Here is a 21,534-nt window from a genome sequence, read left to right on the forward strand (position 1 = left end):
TGTCAAACAGCTTCTCAGTCTTCTGAGGGTGCTGTTTGTTTGTTTTTTTAATTTCCTCCTCCTCTGGGTCAAGAATTTAGAGTAAATATTAATGATCTCCTACATTGTTTGGGTGTAAATTCACGAGGTTGTCAGCACTGACGCTTGTTCTGGGAAGTTATGAAGTTCAAATCCACCAAAAGCTTTTTTTTGTTTTTTTGTTAAATCACTCATTTCAGTGTAGTGTTTTGCAGTAAATCTGTTGATTTAACAGAACTGTTATACAAAAAACAGATCAGAAGTTTCATTTGTTTTTTAGTTTGAGTAGTTGTTTCACCACATCTTCAGTCCTGCTGTGATAGTGGTTTTATGTCTCCTTATGTTTTATGATGTTGGTGCAGATCACTGTGAGCATCATTAGGTCCATTCGTTAGCACTGACTGACAAGTTTGTTCACTTAATTTTTAGTTAAACAAACACTGGGGCATCTTGACACTTAGCATGTAGCTAGGGCTGCAACATAAATTGATTAATCTGCTGATTTTTTTTTTAAATAATTGAGATGTGGATGAAACATCAAAAGATTTCATGGACATCTTCAGATGTCTTGTTCGATCAAAAGTCCAACTGTCCAAATAGTTCCCAATTATTTTTCTGTCGATCAACTAACAATTTCGATCATCACATCATCCTTGTCCTGTTCAATTTGCAACTTTCAGACATTTGCAGCTAAACAACATCCCAAACTACAAGTCAGAGTGTTAAGCTATCTCCAAACTTCAGCTGATTTCAAAAGCAATCTGTTTTGTTTCAGGGTGGGCCATCATTGGTTGGCCACATCACTGCAACACCAGTAAAATAATAGGATTTAGTTTTATCTCCAGCTGCAAACTGCAACACGTCTTTCAGCCGAGCTTCACAAGGCAAAGCTTTGAGCCGTGTGTGTGTTTTTGGGTGTCATGGATAATTGACTGTTTGACTAAACGTCTGTAATGTGTTTTTGGTGATAACATCTGCACAGATAGTTTTAGGCAGAAATGCCAGAAAAATAATACCTTAACACTGACTTTGTTTATGCTGAGAGAAAGCTCCACGTGAAACACAGTTATAAATACAGGAATGAAATAAGGTTGTTGGTAACTGCGCCTTATGTAAATACAGAAAGTGGGAAATGTCTGCATCTACAATACGTGGATATAATGGTTAAGTGAAGGAAATGGGACTGTGGACCTGAGGCAGCAAACTCACGTGATGCACAAAATGTTTATCATATGCACTGTAGCAGGTCTGCACAGGCCAACACGTGTTCAGAAACTGTTGCTGTAAAAGTACAAAGCAAACATATCACTGTAATGTTATGTTTTATTGCTGTTGTGTTTCTCAGAGAGCTTTCTTCTGGTTCCTGGGGATCAGTCTAGTATCTGGTGTTTGAGACTGTACGTGCGTGCTTTACTGGATGGGGATGGGTGGTTTGTTATTTCCCATCTTTGTTGAGAGCTTTTCAGCAGAGTCTAAAAGGGACATCGCCGGTTTATTTCTGCGCAGACCCTACGTTGCCCTGTTGTGACCTGGTTTCTCCACAGCAGCTCTTTATTTTTCAGGCTGTTCCGGAAGAAAACATTTCTTCTGAGGGAGCAGACGACTCCCCTGTCTGACTTTGAGACCTCTGGAACCAAAGAAGCATCATGTAGTAGGCAGAGCTATTTGTTAATCTTATTGAGTAACCAGAATATTCTAGCACATGTAAACATGTTATCTGCCTTCTGGAGTGTAAATAGTCCCTATCACCTGTCAGCATCTGAAGGCTGGATGGTGTTTCTAGTGTGACGACATGTCGCAGCCGCAGACTTGTTGAACCTTGGTGTTCATGCTTCTCATGTTTCAGACTTTAATTATCCAGACTTTAATTATCCAGCAGCTAATTGTTCACTTTAACCTGGAGCTGTGCCTGTGCATCAGTCTGCACTGTGGTCCTGCTGTAGCTGCCTCCAGCACTGGGACTGATTATAGTTCGCCGTTTGATTTCTCCTGCTGACATCACAACTTTACAGATGCATCGTACATCATCAGGTTTTAATTAAAAACCCAAACTGTAACTTGATTTACATTCTTTGCAGTGATTTGTAGAAATCACTGAATATTTTTAATCTTGTTGCCTTAATGACACAGAACGACGGCTAATTTCAGAGTAACTTCAGACTCACCGTTACAAGTAGAAATCCTGTAGAGTTTATTTCCACAGAACATTACTGATGCAGGCAGGTAAAGTATCTGCAGGTCTTAAAGTCCTAAAAAGCACAGAATTTAGTTTTCTCAAAAAAGGCCTTAGAAGAAGAAAAGTCTTCAATTTAATTTACAATAGTCAAAAAAAAAGTGACGATAATAAATATTTTCAGTCCGTATCGTCCACACTGGTTCTCCATCATACTTTCATACTTTGGCTGGTATGACAGTGAAACAGGTATGAAATTACATTTTGTTTGGTATTAAAAAGTCTTAAAGTTAAGGTGAAAAGATCACAGATGTGTCTTGGAGAGACGGATACATCTACACCTTTTCAACGTTTGGATAGAATGAGTCTCAAACCTCTTCCAGAGGTGGTTCGGACAATCAGATTTCGGTGTGTCTTGAATACTTCTTGGATGCTGGATGGATAGCGTCTGGTGTTGTGCTCACTGACGGCTGTTTCCTCGTCTGACCCATCTTCAGGTCTAAAACCTTTCTCTCTGGGTCCTTAGTTTTCTCTGTGGAGGACAGCTGGCATCTTCTGTCACTGTGTTCACTTTTGCAGGGGGACAAAGGTCATGTCTCCTGTGGGTCCCTTGCCTTTAAAGCTCCTCCCTCCCCACACTGTGTCTCCATGATTGGTTACTAAAAAGGTCAGGACCTCTGCTTTTTGGAAACTCATGACCCCTCTTTATGGTCTGGTTGTTTAAACACGAGAACGGCTTCAATATGGCTAACGTGTGTCTCCTCCAACAACTGTGGAGACCAGAGTTAAAGAGATCAGTGTCATATTTCTATCAGCGAGGATACAGAGGAGTTGGGATACTTGTGTGTGAATGGTCACATCTGGAGACACAGAGTGTTGGCTCCTGATGTTTATTTGTATGTTCAGTTCAGATCAGACTGTAGGATCCTGTCTTTGTTTAACCTTACAGTGACCCTGTTATTTGCTGCACCCTCATCCTCCACACCCAGTAGGAACTGGTTTTTCAATCAGCAGTCAGCTGAACAGTTGGGTGTATGAATCATGGTCCTCAAGGGAGAGCGAGAGAGGCTGCCACTGACTATTCATTAAAACCAGCAGAACCTGAGAGATTGGATTAGTTTACTTTAAAGGCTCCATCTGGATGATTAAACATCACCCTTTTCCCTACAACCCACTGTGACCTCCACATCAAAACCACAGGTAAACAACGACAAACTATCAGTTCTGGATCAGGCAATTTCAGACAAAAAGTGACAGGGTCCTTCAGCTCGTATTTGTGGACGCCTCTAACATAGTTCTGGTCAACACTTTCACCACCAGTATTTTTCTCCTCTTTAATTTCCCATCACAAAATTTTCATTTGCGGATCTCTTTAATGTTCCTGTATAATGTAACAATAAACAAGTCATGTTCTGAACAACAGTTAAAATTTCTTTTACACTTTATTTTTAATAAAATCAGGGTTTTTTTTATCAGTTCAGTGGACAAATCTAAATACTACAATACCCATGAGCCTCAGCTGCTGTTGCTATGGAGAAGAGGCCCAACACTCCCGAAGTAACTGACTTCACTGTGCTGATTCAAACTGCTGAATGTTTTATCGGGTTTCTGCAAAATGAAATCCTTAGATTCAACCCATGTGTTTATTTTTTTGACGGAATAATTAAACGTCATTTTTGGCCAATTTTGACAGTTCTAGTTTGTAATTTCTCAGACATGAAGGTTTTTGCGCTCAGGATACGAGTCCCGGCTCAGCGAAACGTTGTAAAACTCAGAAAAAGGTTATAAAACATGTTAAATCACAGAAGTCTGGTGTGTTGAGGATAATGAAGTTATTATTCAGCTGGGCCTCAGAGTGGGTGGCCTCCCTCAGTCTCCCATGGGAACCTCAATCAGCCTGCTTTGATGTGCCTCCTCCTCACCCTTCCTCACCCTCCCTCACCCCTCCTCACCCTCTCAGAGCCAGACTGAGCTTCAGTCTTAACACTGTAATCCTCACATTTATATACTCTGTATTCCTGCCGTTGGATTTAACATTTTGTGTGTGTTGCGGTTGATCTTCATTTACTGCATTTATATTTTTCCATCACAGAGCTGTTTTCAGTGTCATTTACAGAAACAGCAACATGAAAGATATGGAATATAATATTTTGCTAGTTGTAAGGGAAGTTGAAGAGCAAACAGGGCTTCATCGTTCTTGTGACGGTCGACAACAGAGGTGGATACAGATTCATGTCTTTCTCTTATTTTCAGATTTTCTTGAAGCTTGAATATCATCAGAAAGAATAAGAAGGTTAAAAAAAAGACTTTTCTCTTGCACATAGTTTATGTTTTTGGGAGAATATGAGAAATAAAAATATCAATACAAACATTAGAACAGCCAGTGAGTTGTGTATAAACTGTGCCCATATCAGATAGTCTGGTTCCAGATCTGAATCACTGCCCATATCTCCAGTTTTTCTGTGATCCGGGTCTGGTGTTGTGCTGATTGACGGCTGTTTCCTCAGTTGGAAAACCAGTTGAGCCAATCAGAGCTTTAGGCGGTTGAAGAACGTCATCTCCCTGTGACAGACTGATCGACACCTGCTTTTTAGTGTTGATTCACTGTGTTTCTGATGTTGGATTGTTCTGTCTGAAACTTGTACTGCTGCCGTCCGTTGAAAAACAGGTTCTTATCCTCGATGTGATTTATCTGGTCATATAAAAGTTAAACAAATTAAATGAGATGGATGCAGGTTGATGCTGATTTGACAAATTCATCAGCTGAGTTCAAACATTAGTCTGTAGAGAGACTTTTCCCATCTATTCCTCTAAAAACGGCCCAAGTTCATTGGTTAATTGATGTGAATTCACCTGTTCTGAGTTCTGATTTGTGTACATGTTGGTGGATCCTCTTGTTGTTGCTGTATTTGATCCTGATGAAGGTTACACGGCTGAAACACTGGACATTTAAAATTTTTGACAACATTTTTCTCTTTGCCTCATCTCACTTTCGAGCAGTTTTTTTGTTAGGTAAGTCAAATATTTCTGTCCCTATTTGTGAACTTATTATTGGTCTATTCACAAATGGGATAGATTTTGTACCATGTATGGTTGGTTTGTTCTAATTCAGTGGTCCTGTTTTAGTGTTCACATATTTGTATATTCTGGAAAGCTATTGAACTTTTTGATTGACTCGCAGGTTTGGATGCCACTGAACCAACAGATCTTGAGTCCAGTAAGTGATGTGGTTAATTCAGATGATACATACATCATACAAATTAGTTTGGAGTATACTTGAGTGTGCTGCTGGACTTGGCCACCCAGGCCAGAACAACCCCAATAGAGAAACTGTATCTAGGGGCTGCTGTGAATGATGAATCCATTAATTGCTGCAGTTATTGGCTTTAAAATGTGCTGATGATTTAGCTGCTGCAGGCTGTGTCACATCAGCAGAATCCACTGCATGTTTAAATATCAGGTAAAGGTTATTCTGAGTCATTTCGTGGTGACTCTTTTCTCTATATCTTCACTATAGCATGCTTTGTGTCAGTTTATATTCATTCAGTTTGGATCCTCTTTTACAATCCTGGAGCACTTCTGTGATTGGGATGCTGTATGAAATTCGGCTGGGTTTATTACCCACTCTGAGCCAAAAGAAGTTCTCTCTTTGCTTGCATCAATAGGTCGAACTCATGATCTGAGATGTGTATCGTTCATCGTGCCTTTCAGCAGTACAAAAATCCCCCCCCCCCCCGCCGCCCCAACCCCCCTCCCGGCCGTGTGTCATCTGATATCCTGCTGCTAATATTGGCCTCAGCACTACATTTGGCTGCCAGTTGCTGTGTGTGAATCGTGCCTGAGTCACATCCAGAATATTCACCTCAACACAGACTGAAGAACGCTGGCTGTGCTGCTGGGTGAGCAGGATGACATGACTGGAAGCAGGTGGAAACTGTTAGTCTCGCTCCATCAACAGACAAAAAAATACACCAAGTCTGTCTGATTTACATCTTTTATCCTGTCAGTTACAAGGCCAGTGTTCAGTCCGTCCTGCAGTCAGCTGGTTCTCAGTTCAGGACTTTAGAGATGCTACGTTCAGTCACTGCTCGCAGCAGTTGTTGGTCAACAAATGGCTCCAACACTAACCGCTGCTGAAACCTCATTGTCTCCTTTGTACAGTCCAGTGTCCATGGCCGTTCAATCAACAAATCAGACAGACTCGGAGCTGTTGGAAGGTGGCTTTTGGTCATGTGATAACAGACGACTGTATCTCCCATCTTTGTTCATGGATTGTCTTCAAACAGAGAAGGTCAAGTGGTGACACCCGAGCAAGTTCCCTTCACTGATCAAGACCATGAGATACGGGAGAGAATGGTAGTAAGTTTTATCACAGATATGTGTTCCCAAGGTCAAGAATGCTTACCCCTAGCATTAGTTTAAGTACAAAGTAGAATTATTACTGGGTACCCACAAGTCTTTAGTAGATACTTGCAGATACAGTACAGCCTGTAAAACTCTCATTTTTGGAGTTCTCAGTCTGACATTTTTTAGCATGACAATAGAATGAGCTCTGGCCTCATCTCATACGATGAAACAGATAAAATAAAAGATAAAGTCACAACATTTCACTGACACAGTCATGAATCTCATGAATCAGTACAGCAGCTCTTTACATCAACAGTCCTGTTTAGCATGTTGGCTTGTAGAAGCTCAGCTGCCATACTCCAGTCTCTGTGAACAGTGAAGACCTGATATTTACTCATATCATCAGACGGCTATGAATGCATGTTAACAAATACATTACTGCTAGTTAATTGATTGGTTGGTTAACAGAAAGACATTCAACTGCAATTTTGCTGATTTATTAATTGTTTAAACTAAGTTATAAAGCAACAACAGCAACTATTCTCTGGTTTCATCTTCAGCAATGGGAGGATTTTCTGCTTTTCTCTGTAACATCATAGTAAACTGAATATCTTTAGGTTTTGGACTTTTGATTTGACAAAATAAAACATCTGAAGACCTTTGGCTCTGTGATGGGTACTATTTTTGCCCTTTTGCACTCTAAACAAATAATGAATAAATTGGAAACTAGTCAACGAATCAGTTAATACTGAAATTGAAAATTATTATTTGTTACTGTCCTAGAATGCAGTCTTGTCTCAGATATGGGTTTTGATGGTGAAAAATGATCTGAGACATTTGCTGGCAGTGGATGAAATGATAGAAACATCTGATTAGATAGCGGGGAGTGGAACCACAGCTGTGCGGTTGAAATTGGTCATTTTGAGGTTTTATCATCCTGGGTTAAAGAGGGGGAAGAGGGGAGAACCTGGACTCTTATTCTCGTGTGCCAACAAAAAGAGAGGAAGAGGCTAGAACAGAAATACATGGCTACAAATAAACAGTCAGATCTACTAAAGTCAGCATTTAAATGTATGTCATCACACACACACGTGAAACACACTCAGATGCTCACAGAGAGCAGTCTAGAGCCAGACGGTGTGTCCAGCCTGATATTTTTACTTGACCAGTCTCCACTGCTTCTAGACCAGTGGATCCAGTTACAGGCTCGTTCCTGCTCTCACTGCCACAGACGAGGCCTCCCAGCCACACCTCCAGGGCCTGCCGGGCGTGCCCTCGGCGGTTAGCCTGAAATCTTGAACGTGTTTTTGCCTGTGCACTCAAAGAATAAACACGTGCTGACAAGAGATCCTGTTCACTGTGTATAAGAGCAGCATTACAGCACTATAAAGATGGATAACAGCTGACTGTGGAGGCTAATGTACAGTAAAGGGATATAAATGTTGAGGCTAATTATAGCAGAGCAGGCTGCAGGACTCTGCTGTGTGCTGTGGTCAGTAATACTAGAAACACTGGTGGCTGAAGTGTAAGTGGACTGAACCTTTGATCTCTGCTCTAAACGTCCTCCTCTTGTCTGATGTTCAGACCAGGATGGACTTGTCTCCCTGTCTGAAACACAAGAAAAGTTTTTGACATTTGGATGTGGCTCAGTGTGTCTCTGTTCTCTGTCTGAGTGGAATGTGATGCAGAGGTGTGGTGTTTTTAACAACAGCAGCTGGATGTGTGTAAACACATTCACACACACGTTCTCTGTTGTGACTTCACTGGTTTGTACTCTTCCTCTTTAGCTTCTTAAAGTTTCCGTTCTTGCACGTGTACTTTGATAGGTCAGCGTTAGAAGTTTTTAGGGTTGGAGAACAATTGAAAACCATACCAGATTACATGAACTAAAAATGACTACAATTTCCAATTAGAATTAATGAAGAACTACTATTCTATCTGTAGTGGCTACTGTTATGTCTGTGAGGGCCACCATATAATTTCTAGTTCTAAGTGTAAAAAGCCCTTACATTCAGGAACTAAAGTAAGAGTGCAGTGAAGCTGCAAGCTGTTTTAGTCTGATCCTGGTCTTTTTTCGTCCTCTTCCTCTCAGGACTCTGAATCTTTGGACCGGTGCATCCAGACTGCTCTGTCAGCCCTCTACCCCCCCTTCCAGGCCACATCCTCGACTGTCCTCTGTCAGGTCCTCAACGTAGTGGAAAACTGCTACAGAGGAGACGGCCTCCGCTACCTTATCCACTTCCTGCTGCCTGCTAAGCAATTCTTACAGAACCTCCAGAAACATGCCTGTGTGAGTATACCTGGATTTGTCTGACTGTAAGGTCTACCGTCCTGTCTGTAGGTGCTACCGTCGTGTCTGAAGTCTATAGGGGCTACGGTCCTGTCTTTAGGGGCTACCGTCCAGTCTGGAGGGGCTACCGTTCTGTCCTTTCTGTAGGGGCCACCATCCTGTCTGCAGTCTGCCGGGGCTACCGTTCTGTCTGCTAGGGCTACCGTTCTGTCTGCAGGGGCTACCGTTCTGTCTGAAGTCTATAGGGGCTACTGTCCTTTCTTTAGGGGCTACCGTTCTGTCCTGTCTGTAGGGGCTACCGTCCTGCCTGCAGTCTGCAGGGGCTATCGTTCTGTCTATAGGGGCTACCAACCTATCTGTAAAGGCCACTGTCCTGTCTGCAGTCTGTAGGGGCTACCGTCCTGTCTGTAGGGGCTACAGTCGTGTCTGAAGTCTATAGGGGCTATTGTCCTGTCTTTAGGGGCTACCGTCCTGTCTGGAGGGGCTACCGTTCTGTCCCGTCTGTAGGGGCCACCATCCTGTCTGCAGTCTGCCAGGGCTACCGTTCTGTCTGCCGGGGCTACCGTCCTGTCTGCAGTCTGTAGGGGCCACCAACCTGTCTGCAGTCTGCCGGGGCTACCGTTCTGTCTGCAGAGGCTACAGTTCTGTCTGCAGTCTGTAGGGGCTACTGTCCTGTCTTTAGGGGCTACCGTCCTGTCTGGAGGGGCTACCGTTCTGTCCCGTCTGTAGGGGCCACCATCCTGTCTGCAGTCTGCCGGGGCTGCCGTTCTGTCTACCGGGGCTACAGTTCTGTCTGCAGTCTGTAGGGGCCACCAACCTGTCTGCAGTCTGCCGGGGGCTACCTTTCTGTCTGCGAGGCTAAAGTTCTGTCTGCAGTCTGTAGGGGCTACCGTCCTGTCTGAGGTCAATAGGGGCTACTGTCCTGTCTTTAGGGGCTACCGTCTGGCCTGGAGGGGCTACCGTTCTGTCCTGTCTATAGGGGCTACCTTCCTGTCTGCAGTCTGCAGGGGCTACCTTTCTGTCTGCAGTCTGTAGGGGCTACCGTCTTGTCTGTAGGGGGCTACTGTCTTGTCTGTAGGGGCTACTGTCTTGTCTGTAGGGGTTACCGTACTGTCTGTAAGAGCTATCATCCTGTCTGCAGTCTATAGGGGCTACCAACCTGTCTGTAGGAGCTACCGTCCTGTCTGCAGTTTGTAGCGGCTAATGTCCTGTCTGTAGGGGTCACCGTCCTGTCTGCAATCTGTAGGGCTACCGTCGTGTCAGTAGTGGCTACCCACCTGTCTGGAGTCTGCGAGGGCAACTGACCTGTCTGTTGGGGCTACCGTCCTGTCTGAAGTCAATAGGGGCTGCTGTCCTGTCTTTAGGGGCTACCGTCCGGTCTGGAGGGGCTACCGTTCTGTCCTGTCTATAGGGGCTACCTTCCTGTCTGCAATCTGCAGGGGCTACCGTTCTGTCTGCAGGGGCTACCATTCTGTCTGCAGTCTGCAGGGGCTACCGTCTGGTCTGTAGGGGCTACCATCTTGTCTGTAGGGGCTACCGTACTGTCTGTAAGAGCTATCGTCCTGTCTGCAGTCTATAGGGGCTACCGTACTGTCTGTAAAAGCTATCGTCCTGTCTGCAGTCTATAGGGGCTACCTTCCTGTCTGCAGTCTGCAGGGGCTACCTTTCTGTCTGCAGGGGCTACTGTTCTGTCTGCAGTCTGTAGGGGCTACTGTCTTGTCTGTAGGGGCTACCGTACAGTCTGTAAGAGCTATCATACTGTCTGCAGTCTATAGGGGCTACCAACCTGTCTGTAGGAGCTACCGTCCTGTCTGCAGTTTGTAGGGGCTAATGTCCTGTCTGTAAGGGCCACCGTCCTGTCTGCAATCTGTAGGGCTACCGTCGTGTCAGTAGTGGCTACCCACCTGTCTGGAGTCTGCGAGGGCAACTGACCTGTCTGTTGGGGCTACCGTCCGGTCTGGAGGGGCTACCGTTCTGTCCTGTCTATAGGGGCTACCTTCCTGTCTGCAGTCTGCAGGGGCTACCTTCCCGTCTACAGGGGCTACCATTCTGTCTGCAGTCTGTAGGGGTTACTGTCTTGTCTGTAGGGGCTACCGTTCTGTCTGTAGGGGCTACCGTCTTGTCTGTAGGGGCTACCGTACTGTCTTTAGGAGCTACCGTCCTGTCTGCAGTTTGTTGGGGCTAATGTCCTGTCTGTAAGGGCTACCTGGAAGCATTTTAAGTGTTACATTCAGTTACAACAGAAAACTAACAGCACTGTCTGTGAGGGACCAGGATCAAGATTCATTGCACAGGTCACCACGCATAGATCCTCAATTGACAGTCCATCCTTTACTCTATGTATGTTTTGTGTTTGTTTTGGATCCATTCTCCAGCAATTAGATATGATGTCAGATGTACAATGGTGGAGGACACAAGAACAAACAAGAAGCTCGGATTTCGGAGATTGTCACTGTCTCTGTGAGTCAGGACTTCACTCTGCGATGAGCTAACTCTCACTGATGAGTCAAACAGACCACCCTTTCCCTCTCCCTCTCGCTCTGGTCTTGTCCGTTCTTGCCTGTTGAACACTATGCGTTATCGGCTGATGTGTCATGTTTGGTTAAGGTGGCTCGGTGGGATCATCACTCACCTGCTTCTGCTTGGTGTCGCCTCGCCCACAGACCTCAGTCAGACAGAGGCTGCGGTGTTTAACGGGAAGTCAGGAAGGGGAGGGAGCAACAGCTGAAACAGTGTGTGTTCGGCCTGTTGATGTGATTATTGACTGTAAATGTGCAGTTTGGACAGCAGCCAGAAACATGTGAAGTTGTGTTTGTTTGATGTTGTCACAGTTAATGGATTTAGACTAATTGAGCTGGACCACCAGCTTATCTGGATACAGCTGTGACCGGAGCTGTTTGAGAGGCCTGGACTCTTAATTCTCCTGTCACAGATCATATTTTTTACTCCATAGTACAGCGTCTAACATCGATCTGATTTCATTAACATATCAGGTTGAATTGTAAGATTGTACCTCCAAATTCACCAAAAAGCCCTGTTCTGTAAATATATGTATTTGACCACGGTGTTAATTTTTTCCAAGCCATTTGGAAAATAAGTGAAGACATGGTACAATAAATAAATCAGTAGTTGTTTGCACTCCATCAGTCCAAGTTTGCAATAAACAATCATTTCTTGGCATATTTACAAAGTGCTTTCCAACTAAAAGAAAAATATATGATAAATAAATGTACTTTTAGTTTTACAGCATTAACAAGATAAATATCTAACTGTATCTCTCTACAACTAGATAACAGTGGGATTCAGTCCATGATTCATGGACAAACCCTGGAAACTACCTGCTGAGCCTAATCTTGCAGAGATAACTGGAATCAGTTCCAGATAAGAAGAGGCTACAGGTTTAGTTTAACGAGGGATGTAACTCTGAAGAAAGCAATGAAAATGAAGTACTGAATAATAATCTCCTCTCCTTCTCCTCTCCTCTTCTCTCCTCTCCTCCCCTTCTCCTCTCCTTCTCCTCTCCTTCTCCTCTCCTCTCCTCTCCTTCTCCTTCTCCTCTCCTTCTCCTCTCCTTCTCCTCTCCTCCCCTTCTCCTCTCCTTCTCCTCTCCTCTCCTTCTCCTTTCCTCTCCTTTCCTCTCATTCTCCTCTCCTCTCCTCCCCTTCTCCTCTCCTTCTCCTTCTCCTCTCCTCTCCTTCTCCTTCTCCTCTCCTCTCCTCTCCTCTCCTTCTCCTCTCCTTCTCCTCTCCTTTCCTTCTCCTTTCCTCTCCTTTCCTCTCCTTCTCCTCTCCTCTCCTCCCCTTCTCCTCTCCTTCTCCTCTCCTCTCCTTCTCCTTCTCCTCTCCTTCTCCTCTCCTCCCCTTCTCCTCTCCTTCTCCTCTCCTCTCCTTCTCCTTTCCTCTCCTTTCCTCTCATTCTCCTCTCCTCTCCTCCCCTTCTCCTCTCCTTCTCCTCTCCTTCTCCTCTCCTCTCCTTCTCCTCTCTCCTCTCTCCTCCCCTTCTCCCTCTCCTTCTCCTCCTCTCCTTCTCCTTTCCTCTCCTTCTCCTCTCCTCTCCTCCCCTTCTCCTCTCCTTCTCCTCTCCTCTCCTTCTCCTCTCCTCTCCTTCTCCTTCTCCTCTCCTCCTCTCCTCCCCTTCTCCTCTCCTTCTCCTCTCCTTCTCCTTTCCTCTCCTCTCCTCTCCTCTCCTTCTCCTCTCCTTTCCTTCTCCTCTCCTCTCCTTCTCCTTCTCCTCTCCTCTCCTCTCCTCTCCTTCTCCTCTCCTCTCCTTCTCCTTTCCTCTCCTTTCCTCTCATTCTCCTCTCCTCTCCTCCCCTTCTCCTCTCCTCTCCTTCTCCTTCTCCTCTCCTCTCCTCTCCTCCCCTTCTCCTCTCCTTCTCCTCTCCTTTCCTTCTCCTTTCCTCTCTTTTCCTCTCCTTCTCCTCTCCTCTCCTCTCCTCCTCTCCTCTCCTCTCCTCTCCTTCTCCTCCTCCTCCTCATGCAGTTGCAGTACTGCGGTTTGTTGTTTCGTCATGAAGGCTGGCCCCTGTGCGTCCATGAGAAGATAGTCGTTCAGCTCTGTCCTCTGGACCAGTGTCTCCTCCGTCCAGGAGACTTCTACCTGCTGGTTTCTCCTCCTGCTCCTCTTCCTCCTCGAGCACACAGCGCCCCCTGCAGGAGCAGCATCACCTCCTCACCCTGCCTGCTCCTGTGCAGCGTGTCGGCTGGGAGCCATCATGTTGAGCAGCAGGAGGTGTCGGAGATAGCCCCGCGGTCCCTCTTCAGCATGGCCTGGCTGGACTCTGTCAACAGGGAGAGGGAGCAACGAGGAGCGTCCAGGCTGGAGCGCTGCCTCCTCTCTGCCAACGGAGATGTCTTCAGAGTCCCCTGGGAGCACCTGGTCTACCCGCAGTTCATCAGCCAGCCCCGGACTGCCCTGAAGGAGGACAAGGAGTCCTCTGTTAAGGACGGAGATGTGTTGATTAACACATCACATGATCTGTGTAGAGATACTAAGTCCTCAACACAGGAGGATGTAAAGCCCCTCCCATCTGCTGCAAAAACCAACCAATCACCAGTGAGCAGCGAGGCCGAGGACTCGGAGGGGGAGTACGTGGAGCTGACGGAGCTCCCTGTGCCTCGCTTCTCGCCACAGAAAGGCTCCTTAACCCAGTCCATCAGCCTGCAGCACCGAGCCAGGACCAGCACACAAACCTCTGAACACACAGCTCCAACGACACACACACACTCCACTGCACACACGTCTCAAAACACCAACACACTCTCTGCTGTGAGTGAACACACACCTCATAACAGTCACGCACACTCTGCTGCTAGAGCACACACTCCCGAAACCACCATCGCACACTCCTCCGGGCCCTGTGTGGAGGTCAGTTCCCACATCGGGCTTTGCTCCAAGCTCAACAAGGAAAACCTCAGCCAGGATTCCTGCGGAGCCGTCATCCTCAGCCCAATCTCCCCCACCCCCACCATCTCCTCCCGTGCTCCTCCAGAAGTCATGGAGACTTACAGCAGTCAGTCGGGGCACCGGACGACACAGGAGCAAAAAGAAGGTACTGGTTCCGGTAGGCCTGTGAAGCTGAATACCGGACCGGAAAACTGCAGAGAGCCGAGAGGGGACGAGGAGGTGGAGGAGGGCAAGGAGAAGCTGGAACAGGAGGAGCGAGGGAAAGAGGGGGAGATGAAGGAAACGAGGGAAGAGGGAGAGCTGATGGAGAGGCAGAAAAGGAAGCATGTAATGGTAGTGCTAGTTGATGAGGGTGTAGAGAAGGAAGAGGAGGTGGTGCAGGTGCAGGAGCAGGAGGTGGAACAAATGGAGGAGACCGAGTGTAGGAGGGATGAAGATATACTGCCACACACACACACTGCTGAGGAGGGAGAAATGGAGGAGGACGAAAGTGAAGTGACAGAGGAAGACAGAGAGGAAGAGTTGGATGAGGAGGGAGATGATGAGTTAGAGGAGGATGGAGCAGAGGAGGTAGAGGTAGAAGAGGAGGTTCAGGTTATAATTGTGCAACAGAGTCAGGAGAGGAGGGAGGAGGAGCAGGTGAGGAAAGAAGGCGAGAGAGAGGGAGAAAAAGAGAAAGATGAAGAAGAGAGAGAAGGTGGAGAAACGCACATAGATAAAGAAGATTACTCGTCTATGAACACACACTCTGAGGATTCTTATTCTGAAAATAATACACTAAAAACACACTCTGAGGACTCTTATTCTGAAAACATAATACAACACACACACTCTGGAGAGTCAAACGCACTACACACACACACTGACAACTCTTACTCTGAGAATACACAGCACACACACACTGAGGACTTTTATTCTGAAAACATTATACAACAAACACACTCTGAAGAGTCCGACACACTACACACACACTCTGATGACTCTTATTCTGAAAATAATACACTACACACACATTCTGAGGACTCTTATTCTGAAAACATAATACAACACACACACTCTGGAGAGTCAAACGCACTACACACACACACTGACAACTCTTATTCTGAAAATAATATACTACAAACACAATCCAAGGAGTCTTATTCTGAAAATAAAACACAGCACACACACTCTGAGGACTCTTATTCTGAGAATACACAACACACACACTCTGAGGACTTTTATTCTGAAAACATTATACAACTCACACACTCTGAAGAGTCCGACCCACTACACACACACTCTGATGACTCTTATTCTGAAAATAAAACACTACACACACACTCTGAGGACTCTTATTCTGAGAATACACAACACACACACTCTGAGGACTTTTATTCTGAAAACATTATACAACTCACACACTCTGAAGAGTCCGACACACTACACACACACTCTGATGACTCTTATTCTGAAAATAATGCACTACACACACATTCTGAGGACTCTTATTCTGAAAACATTAAACCACCACCGCCCTCCGAGGAGTCTGAAGAGCCGAACACACAACCAAGTGTCTCCTCACCAGCGATGGGTCCAGACTCACTCTGGACTGAACCCCAGGAGCCTGAAGACGGACAGAATAAGCGAGAGGAGGAGGAGGAGGAGGAGGAGGAGTGCAGCTGTGAGGAGGTTGGTGGAGGAAGAACTGCAGAGCTTCAGACTGAAGGTACACAAACCTGTTTCCCCTCCTCTCTTTCATTCCACAAACCATCAGACTCTTTCTGTCCTCATTTATCACCACCTCCTCCTCCTCCTGTTCCTGTTCCTCCTCTGATTGGCTGAATTAGTCCTCCTCCTCCCCTTTCCCTCCCTCCTCCCTCCTCCTCAGCACTCACCTGAACTCACCTGTGTGGATGTAGATCATCTAGAGCTGAGGTTCTCTGATCATTTAACATGATCAATTCGAAATGTAGGATAAGAATTAAGAATCAATCATCACTTAGGTGTTTTACTTTGTAGTCGACCGGGTGTGAGTACCTGGCCGCAGCCGGGGCTTTCCACACTGCGTTTATGAAGGTCTCTTCCGTCGGGCCGATGAGACTCTGAGACTCTGGATTTCGCTGAGCGCCGCTCTCAGTCCAGTAGAGTCTGCGTGTGCGGAGCGGCCGCTGAGGGAAATTTAGCTCCGCTCAGTCGTAGCATTGCAGAAGGAGCAGCTGTCATTTTAATTTATCCACTAAATGACTGTTTTTCAAAAGAAAGTCCTGCACACTTGTGGTGAAGAAACTTCTTGGATCTGTTCTTCAAACTAATGATTTGGTCTGTTGTTACCTGTGTTCTGAATTCATCCTCAAGGACTCGTGCTGTGAAGGAGGCAGAAATGTGTGTGAGAAAAGCTTCTCCTTCAGGTCATGAAATCCGTCGGGTTACCAGGCTCCTCACAGGCTCTTTACCAGCTTCCTTTACAGCAGCAGTAGCGTCTCGTGTTTTATCCTTGAAACCCGCTGCAGTGCGAACGCTGTTGTGTAACATTCGTTACTAAACTGTGACCGTGTCAGAGGTGAGATACATTCGAATTATTGCTAAAACAGCATCGGTGCGATATGGTAACGACCTGATGGAAAATCATACACACACGCATCAAAATTAAATCACAGCTGCAGAAATGATGCAAACAGATAAAACAACAAGGACTCAGACTGGTGGTGTGTCCGCACCGAGTCCAGCAGCTGCTTGTCTTGGTTTAGATGAAGCCGGACTGTTGTGTGTCCACGTGCAGTCGCAGGATGAGCGCACGCACGCACACCATTACATGTGTGTGTGTGTGCGTGCGTGTGCGTGTGTGTGTGTGTGTGCGTGCGTGCGTGCGTGCGTGCGTGCGTGCATGCGTGTGTGTGTGTGTTTGTAAATGTAAAGCTCAGTCAGTGTTTTGTGTGTCTTCCCTCCACAGGCCTCAGGGATGAGCTGTCTCCTGCCCAGTCAGAGGTCAGTCTGTCTACTGGTCCCAGTCCAACAGAACCGGAGCAACCAGCACCGTCTCCAAAGCTAGATCAGTCAGCTGCTCCCACAGTCCCAGTACAACTCGCCCAGTCCTCCCAGTCCAGCTTCTACAGTGTGCTGCTGAGCTCTGGAGCTGTCTGTCTGCCTGGTGAGAAAAAAACACAAACTTCACAAACTTAGACTTCCACAGTTAATACCAAACTCAGAATAGACCCAGACTAAGCTCTGGACTTAGTCCGCAACAAAGACCAGGGTGAGACGTAAGATCCCATCAGACAAGATCAGACCAGTAGTTCATCTGGAAGTTTTCCAGTTCTCCAGGCCAAGCATTTGTCCCCCCCTTTCAAACGCTAGATAAAATCTGACACAAAAAAACTTCCTAAAACACATTTCAAGACTTGTCAGAGGAAGTCAACAGATATATCGAAATTTTACTAGAAAATATAAAACTTAAATCAGCAAATAATGAGGAATCAGACAAAAATGACCTTGTCTTCAGTCTCACCTGAATCACATAAAGAGAAGCTTTTGTCTTTGTGGACAAAAGTAAACCTGCCTGTTCCCGTAGTTGAACGAAACCGTGACACACAGATGTTCAACTTTGAGCTAAATTCTCCTCCACGTGCAGCTGTTTTCTACGACGATATGTTTGTAGTGTAAGTGTGAGTGTCAGAAATATGACCCTGTAATCTAAAACAACAGTCCGTGATGTTGGAAGCGTAACCTTCTCATTTCACACAGGTGACCCAGGTGTTTTGACTGTGTCCGCATCACAGTGTGCTACAACTGTCAGGTTTTCAAGTTGAGAATCAGATGAGCTGTGTCACTATTATGTAGCTCTACGCTACTTTTAAGCTAGCTTTAAAGTGTCTTCAGCAGCAGCTGTGATTTCCTGTGTTTCTGGGGTCAGTAAATGCAGCATCACATGTAAGTGGAGTTGATGAGGATCCTCCTGTAGTCGGCGTCTCCTCTCTGTCTCCTGCAGGAACCAGAGACAGAGGAGGACGAGCTCTGCTGACGGTCTGTACCGGGAGCTCTGTGTGGTCGAACCCTGACTGTGACCAGGCCCAGCTGCTCCGCCTCCTTCTCTACTACACCTCTACCCTCAGGTACGAACCCCCACCTGGTTCACAGCTCTGTGTCAGGTTACTGTCAAGTTGTTCTGCTTCTAACATCCTTTCCTGTGTGGAGCAGGAAGGAGGTGCGAGCGCTGGGGCTGGCGGTGCTGGTGGACGCCCGCAGAGCTCCTCCTGTCCCCGCTCTGTTCTCCGCCCTCAGGTCCCTGCAGGTGAGTCTGAAACTAAACAACCTGCCGAGAGGAATTTCCTTTACTTTAACATGAGCACTGAGAGGAGATGAAAGCAGCCAGGGGCACCTGGGGAAAGATGGACCAACAGAGAAGATGCTGTGGTCCTGTCTACTTTTTACAGCTAATGTAGTGTTTCATGTGTATTTCATGATACCTTGCATGCTAGACTCACATCAGTAGTTAGCTCTTAGTGGTCAACATTACACATCAGAACAACTTTCACGTTTCCTAGGTGTAATTATGATGCTGGAGCAGTGAGAGGAAAATCAGTCAGATAGTTCCAACCACTCCGGGGCCACAGGAATCGTATCGGGAACGAGTCCTTTTGTCATTTGTTTCGACCACTAAAACCATCGCTAGATCAAGTTTTCTTTTTCTTGTTAACTCGTTCTCCTGCGCTCTCCCAATAGCTGCCTGCTCTCTCGCTCTTTTACGTGTTCTCTCTTCTTACTCTCTTTACCTCTTTTTTTAATCAGGAGGTCAAACTACATCTGACTTTCTTCACAGTAACTGTTCGCTTCTCGTCCTCGTTTTGATTCCGTAATAAATAATTCAGTTTATTTCTATCGCACTTATCAAAACCAGATATTAAGAATTCAGCTCTGTCAATAACGGTTATAAAAAGTCTTTCCTTTAAAATACATGTGCGATGATTTAAACAAAGACAGTCATTTTGTGAGTCGGAGTTTTGAAATCATGGACAGTGTGAATGAAGCAGTCCACACATTTTAGCAGCCGGATCTTATAATTGACCCCACAGACTCTGCCTCAGTAGACCCTGAACCATCAGAAGGTACGACCCCAGAGTGGGACTCTGTTTAAACAGAGACCTTGGTTCCTGCAGGTGAAATTCAGGTGATGTTCCTTGAAATGTGCAGAGAGGAAAATGATCCTTGACACATCTCAGCCGAGTCTAAGATTTTAAAATCCTCATGTAAAGAGCCTTTTCAGAGTTACTGTATTTCTACATTAGAGTGGAAGGAAGTTTCTACTAACTCACTAAAAGGAAAATATGCCGTAATAATTTTCATAAACAGCTTTAACCTCATGCTTAAACATAACCAATGACCTTCCCACCACACTGCATTAATATTTCAAAGCAGTTAATGTTTCCTAAATAATAACTTTCAAAAAGCTCTTGAATGCAGAAGATGGAGGCTATTGGCTGCCTGTCGGTTACCTGAGCCTTGTTGTACTCTTCTCTGGAGTTTCCACTGACCAGCAGAGGGCGTCACTTCTACAAACTGGTAGCTGGCCTTTAATGAGAAAAGACTCATTTACTGAGACTGAAGTCAGCAAGGTCAAAGTATACTGAGCAGGAGGTGTACCTGAACCGTGCTGCAGGTCACCGGGCTCATTGCTTTGGTATCTGTTCTTCACTCAATAGAAACAGAAGTATTCTGAAAAGCAAAAATCCTAGTACTGGAACTGAAACAGTTCAAACCTGGTCATGTCTATTCTATTCTATTATACTACAGTTGCAGTCAGAAATATCCAACCCCCTCACCTCAAGAGATTATATTATAGTGATGTAGATGAAAGAAAATGACAAATGACAAAAAAACTCATTAAACAACAAAAAATGTTTATTGATACATATTTGAGTTATTTTGACAACAGAAGTTGATTTAACTTTGAAGTTCAAATGAAAAAAATAACTCTTAACACACATGCATGTGCAGTATTATTCAACTCCCACATTCAGTCCTTTGTGGCGCATCCTTTAGCTTTTATAACAAACGTTTTCGGTAAGTGCTGACAAGCCTCTTACACCTCTCGATCAGAATCTTTGCACATTCCTCATGTGCAAAACCCTCTAGCTCAGTGATGCTTGATGGCTTCCGTGCCGCAGCTGCCTTCTTTAAATCCAACCGAAGATTTTCAATCGGATTTAAATCTGGTGACTGAGAAGGCCACTCCAGGACGTTCCAGGATCTTTTTCTCAACCAAGCTTTTGTTGACTTGGAGGTGGGCTTGGGATCATTTTCTTGCTGGAAAGTCCAATGATCACCAAGGTTTAATTTGTCAACAGGAGGCATCATGTTCCTCTTTAAAATCGCCCGGTGTGTCTGGGAATCCATGGTACCAGGTACACGATCAAGATTGCACGTTCCTGCCGCAGAAGAACAGCCCCACATCATCGATGACCCACCTGCATGCTTGACCGTGGGGATGGTATTCCCTCTGGTCATAAGCCTGGCCTTTCGCATGCCAGACATACCGCTGGTCCACATGTCCAAACAGGTCCAGTTTGGTTTCATCAGTCTGTAGAACTGTCTCCCAAAACTCTGTAGTCTTATCCAAATTCCTCCTGGCATATTCTAGTCGACTTTTGATGTTCCCTGTGGTCCAGAGTTGAGTGCGTTTTGGAGTCCGGCCATGAAGTCCTTGTTTATTCAGTGCACGTCTCATAGTTGCCACTGAAGCACTTGTACCAGCCTTCATCAGGTCATCCTGTAGGTGTCTTGCAGTCACACGGGGGTTTCTCTTAGTTGTTCTGACTTAGTCGCTAAGGGCCCTTGATGAAATGTTGGGTTTTCTTCCACGGCCAGACCGGTTTGCAGCTGTTACATAAGTTTTAAACTTCCTTATAATGCTCCCAATGGTGTCTCTTGGAATATTACATTTTTTGGAAATCTTCTTATACCCAATGCCCTTCAGGTGTGATGAAATAATCTCTCTCAGCTTTTGTGGAAGCTCCTTTGTCTTTCCCATGATTGCAACTCACCTTGAATACCTTCATGGGTGGGGTTTATATATAGGCATCCCAGCTGAAGCAAATGAAGGATTATTGCAGAGTTCCCAAAAACAACAATATTATATAGGGGTTGAATAATTGTGACATGGCTATCTTAACAAAATATACTGTTACACACAAATACTACATCATGCATTTTCTGTGTTGAATTTATGTATCACTCAACTCATGAAGAAGTCATCCGAAGCAGAATCTTGCTCTTTGAGAAAACTTTAATTAATAAATCCTTAAAATCTTTGGGGGGTTGAATA

General features: G+C 45.5%; 1 protein-coding gene across 1 annotated transcript in view; it reads left to right on the forward strand.

Annotated features, from left to right (window-relative positions):
• Positions 1–21,534, forward strand: part of plekhg4 (pleckstrin homology domain containing, family G (with RhoGef domain) member 4) — a gene marked incomplete at its 5' end in the record, with an annotated part of 82,970 nt that overhangs the window by 43,281 nt on the left and 18,155 nt on the right. Inside the window, 5 exons of the mRNA XM_040137824.1 lie at positions 8,631–8,828; positions 13,311–14,379; positions 17,167–17,364; positions 18,202–18,325; positions 18,411–18,504. Of these exons, the coding sequence (XP_039993758.1) occupies positions 8,631–8,828; positions 13,311–14,379; positions 17,167–17,364; positions 18,202–18,325; positions 18,411–18,504 (1,683 nt within the window). The remainder of the gene's footprint in view (positions 1–8,630; positions 8,829–13,310; positions 14,380–17,166; positions 17,365–18,201; positions 18,326–18,410; positions 18,505–21,534) is intronic.

This window comes from Xiphias gladius, chromosome 1 (assembly GCF_016859285.1).
Source record: "Xiphias gladius isolate SHS-SW01 ecotype Sanya breed wild chromosome 1, ASM1685928v1, whole genome shotgun sequence".
Classification (NCBI taxonomy): domain Eukaryota; kingdom Metazoa; phylum Chordata; class Actinopteri; order Istiophoriformes; family Xiphiidae; genus Xiphias; species Xiphias gladius.